General features: G+C 48.7%; 1 protein-coding gene across 1 annotated transcript; it reads right to left on the reverse strand.

Annotated features, from left to right (window-relative positions):
- Positions 1-613: 613 nt before the first annotated feature.
- On the reverse strand, positions 614-3,234 carry LOC133883353 (transcription factor SPEECHLESS-like). Its single transcript, XM_062322657.1, has 3 exons — positions 2,751-3,234; positions 1,813-2,427; positions 614-889 (listed from the first exon to the last, which is right to left on the reverse strand). The coding sequence occupies exons 1-3, from the start codon at positions 3,141-3,143 to the stop codon at positions 803-805; spliced, it is 1,095 nt and encodes a 364-aa protein (XP_062178641.1). The 5' UTR covers positions 3,144-3,234; the 3' UTR covers positions 614-802.
- Positions 3,235-4,608: the final 1,374 nt, after the last annotated feature.

Raw genomic sequence — 4,608 nt, forward strand, 5'->3', positions numbered from 1 at the left:
CCTAACAGTATTGAACTGTGACTTTACTTGCAGTGCCATTTATCCAATTATCCTGAATAAGAAAGAAGCCTGTGCTCCGGATCTGTGCTTTTCTGCGTAAGTTTAGAATTTGTGTCTGCAATCTGCATGTACAGTTTTTTTCTAGGACTACTCCGAAATTGCAGTACTTACGTTTTGACTACATTCTTTTAGAGGACGGTTTTGAATACATGGCAGGGCCTATTAGATGGGTTGGAATCAATATTGATCCTAACCCCGTGACCAGTCTGCGGAAATTAACTCTGGTCTCTCGGCCAATCCCTGGCCAACAAGATGGCCCTATTGACAGACTCTTCAGTAAACCCACAGCGTGATGCATTCAGAGTCCATTTCAGCTGCAGAAGAACGTACCTGGCTCTAGCTACCTGCTGCAAATGCCAACTTGCATATTAGTATCCAATTAGCACGTCCGCCCGTGCAATTTAGGGCAAACTTTAGAGCAACCGCAGCAGTTGCGGTGAACTTGCATTGCATTGGCGACTTGGCCTAAAAGTTGAGGTTGTGAGATGAAATGAACAATATAATCAGCAACTGCAACATTCTTTTAGATAATGTGTGAAACTCTTGAGCTCTACATCGTGAGATGCACGTAGCCGTCGGTGACAGCAACTATAGAGAGCTAATATGGTAGTAACATGACCATCAGTCTAGTCTGGCTGGCTAGCTTGCGACCTAGATCTTTAGGTGTCACTATGTGACCCCTTTCGGCCAGCTATTCACAGACATCTTAAGCTGCCACACCTGATCAGCTGCAGCTTCTCAGTCAACAGTGGAAATTCGACGAATTTAGAATATTTTGCTGAATCTCCTGCACCAGCTCTTCAGCGCTGAGCTCGCACTCGATTCCAATCTGTGGAAACATATATAGCTCGTTAAGAAACGCAATTAAGTGAGGAGTCGAAGAATAGTTATTGTAAGTAAAAAGGAATTAATTCATAGAAGTAATGTGTTTTGACATGATACATGAACCTGTTGTAGCATAGGTGTTTTAAAGCCGTACGTTGTGCGATTTTGATGTTACCAGGGGATCAAAGGTCAAATTAACAAGGCAACATAATTAAAGAAATGACTCGTTCCTTTTGTAGACACGATGGTAAAACAAAATAAGATGAGTCGGTGGTCGCCCGGATGCTGCAGCCCACTTTGTACTCTAATCTGCTTATCTCTTAATTTAGAAGGGCACGTTATGCCGAAATTAAATTATCCAACTATCTCCAATAAACAAATTGATGGTTTCAACATATAATGTGGACAAAACTCATCTCAGAAAAAGAGAATAATAAAAGCAGACAAGCTCTGAAGATGATGTGTATAGCACTGCGTCACAAGTCCACAACAACAAGAGCTAATGCATAGTGAACAGCAGGAGCCAACATCAGTTCACTGTGTGAGTATAGTGTCACTCTGTCCGAGAGCAAGCGATACAGTTCTACTACCGGTTTATTCACTATACTGTAATTGTATATTCTGAGATCTACTGTGCCAGGATGCCAATGTCCAGGTACAACCTAGGCTAGCTACTCACCTAGCTACCTTACCACATTCATGACAAGTGCAGCTTCAACACGCATTCCATGCACGTTACATGCAAAGCTCACATGAAACAAGTGCTTTTATTGCCTGCATCACTGCATCAGTGTTGCCCTAATGGTGTTCCATTGGTTAGCACTATGTCCAGGCAGTGTAGGTTAGGTAGGCCCGCCCAGCATGCTTACTGCAAATTCTTGGAATATTTGGCCTAATTATGAAGAGTGACAAGAACGAGGTGCACACCTTGATGGTGAAGGAGTTCACCGCCGTGTCGTCGACGGTGCTGATCTTGGCGTGGAGGATCTCCAGCGACCGGCCCTCGAGTGCGGCGATGACCTTCACCGCCTGCCCTGGCGCGCGGTGCGACACCGTCTTCACCACCAGGTTCGCCCCGGAGAACTCCACCTTCACGTCGGGGACCCCGCCAGCCGCTGCGGGCACCGCCTGCTGCTTGTTGGCAGCGTAGGCGCAGAGCTCGGTGGCGATGGCGTCCAGCGACGGAAGGTACGAGGAGGCTGCGGACTCGTGCGTGGGCGTCATCGATGGGGAAACGTAGGCTGAGCCAGGCGGTGACAGGGGCAGAGGGAGAGGCGGCAGTGGCTTCCTGCATGGCTTGTACGGGCTGCCGGGCGCCGGCGGCGTCCTCGGGCTGATCGGGACGGCGAGCCGCGGGCTCATCGGCGGCGTGGACTTGAGCGGCAGCGGTGGCCGCGGGCTGCAGCACGCCGGCGGCCGCGGGCTGAGGATTACCTGGTCGGTGTAGGCCTTGCGATGCTTCTTGGCCTCCAGCGACTGCAGAACTTGCTGCATCTCCTTGATGTAGTCCACCACCCCTCCTATGATGGACGCTTGGTCCCCCTACACAAAGAATGCAAAAGGAAGGTACAATAAGATGCATTTAGAGCTAAAAATGTGATAAACATGCTATAATAAGCTATTATAGTGGATGTTATAGAGTACATAACTTCCAGGGTATCACGGGCTAACGAGATAATCGATGTTACTGAATGATAGTACTAGTAGAACGTGGAGTAGTAAATGATGGAACAGCTCTATCTATCGACCAACGTGCACGAATAACGAAGAACCTGAATTGCTCTCAGACTTATTCCATGAAATCGATCAAGGTACCAAGCACTTCGATACTAATGCATATAGTAGATAAGGCTACCGAATCTTACTCGCTTGACGTAGAAACAGGGCATGAGGGACCGCAACACGGCAAGGTTCTCGTTCATCTGCTTCCTCCGGTTGCGCTCCACCGTGATGTGCGACGTCATCTTCGCCATACCCTCCTCGCCCGTCTCCGCAGCTTCTGACGACACCGGCGCGGACCTCTGCCTCTTGGGTGCCTGAACCGTACCGTCCTCGCAGTCCCGCTGCCGCTTACCATTTGCCACCGCGGCGTCAGCAGCCAGCGGCTGATCGACACCGCAAGGGCTCAAGGCGGCACCGGCGCCTGTCACACAGTCCTCCCACGCCTCCAGGATGCCGAAGAGGTCGTCGGCGTCAGAGTGGTGGGGGAGCTCGCCGTCGACGTCAGCGAACAGCTGATCGCACAGTGCGTCGGCCATGATTCTTCTAGCACGTACAAAAGCAAGGTACGAAGTTTGTCTCTGTCTAGGTGAAGGAAGGGTAGGAGAGAATGTCTGCACTGAGCGAGTGGAGGATCTTGGCTATCGAGCTAGCTAGCTTCTTTAAGCGTATGTTGAGGTCGACCGTTGCGTCATTCGTGGATGGTCATGAGAAGAGTCGAAGGATCATAAATAGGGGGAGGAAAGCCGGCTGGGAGTACGTGTATGCATGAGTGATAAATGTGCATTGAAGTGGGGCGGGCCCACGAACTAAGCTTTGGCAGTTTGGCAATGCATGCTCGGTGAATCAGAGATCAGAAAACATGCCGTCCGATCGCGTTTTGACGCTCCAAATCAACGCAGGGTTGATCGATCCCACACTTGTGTTATTTTGTGGGATAAGAAGAGAACCCTCTCTCTTTTTTTCTTTCGGAAATGCGTGCTCATCCGACGGGCAAGAGTGCGCCCGCAGCCCATGCTTCCTGATCCATTTGCGTTTGGACGCTCTGGAATCCCTTTCCACCGCATAGCTCGCCCACTCCGCACACCTAGCACGCGACTCCCGTCTTCTAGCGACCTCGCTCTTTTCTCCGTCCCAACTCATCTCCATCTCATCTCTCCCTCTCTCTCTCTTAAGGAAAAAAAGGGAAAGCTCACCCCCTTCCCGTGGTGAAGATCCACTCCCTCTTCCATATCCTTTCTCTCTACCCCATCTCTCTCATGGGAACTGTGAACTCCGTTCGAGCACCTTGCTACTGGACAGCTCCATTTTTTTGTGCTGGCCATCTTCCGTCTGCTCGCCGCTGTTTGCACCAAGGATCCCATCTATTGTGATTAAATTTTTCCCTCCCGCTCGCCGGAGTCCGCCAAAGGAAGCCAAGGCCAGGGCAGGGATTAAAATTTTGCATATATTTTGGTAAAATTTTGCGCATTTTTAGAATTTTGTTTCTCTGATATGACCGAAATTTCAGTGAAAAGACCGAAACTGAAATGGTGAATGAAAAAATTATAAAATCCTTGGTCGTGTGTTCATGTTGATTCAGCTGTAGAGATTCGTTTGCAAGAGTCCTCCTGCATGTTGCGGTAGGGCTTTCGATATGTTTCAGTTGGTCTTTTGATTTGCTACGGTAGATCTTTTGATTTGTTGCAAGACATCTCTTGCATGTTGTTCTACTGCTATCGATTTGTTGCAGTATGTTTCTTAATTTGTTGCAGTATGTCTTTTAATTCGATAGAGCTTGAGATTTTTTTTTCCTCGTTTTTGGAGACCCAAATCATAGTTTATTGCTACGATTGATTTGCTTTGTTGCAGACAATTTTTTTTGTTACAACTGTTGAGTGCGGATGTTGCGGTGCATTTTCTGATGGAACTCTAGATGTGATTATTTAGGGCAAGGGTCTAGCGCCCGAATTTGACATCCAGTGCTAGCAGCCCCATTTTCTTTTCCTCAATGAGGGCACTTAT

This window comes from Phragmites australis, chromosome 10 (assembly GCF_958298935.1).
Source record: "Phragmites australis chromosome 10, lpPhrAust1.1, whole genome shotgun sequence".
Taxonomy (NCBI): Eukaryota; Viridiplantae; Streptophyta; class Magnoliopsida; order Poales; family Poaceae; genus Phragmites; species Phragmites australis.

Coding starts and splice junctions, on each gene's coding strand:
- LOC133883353 (XM_062322657.1), bottom strand. CDS start 3,143: ATGGCCGACGCACTGTGCGATCAGCTGTTCGCTGACGTCGACGGCGAG. Junction 2,428..2,750: donor CCTGTTTCTACGTCAAGCGA/GTAAGATTCGGT, acceptor TTCTTTGTGTAG/GGGGACCAAGCGTCCATCAT. Junction 890..1,812: donor TGAACTCCTTCACCATCAAG/GTGTGCACCTCG, acceptor ATGTTTCCACAG/ATTGGAATCGAGTGCGAGCT.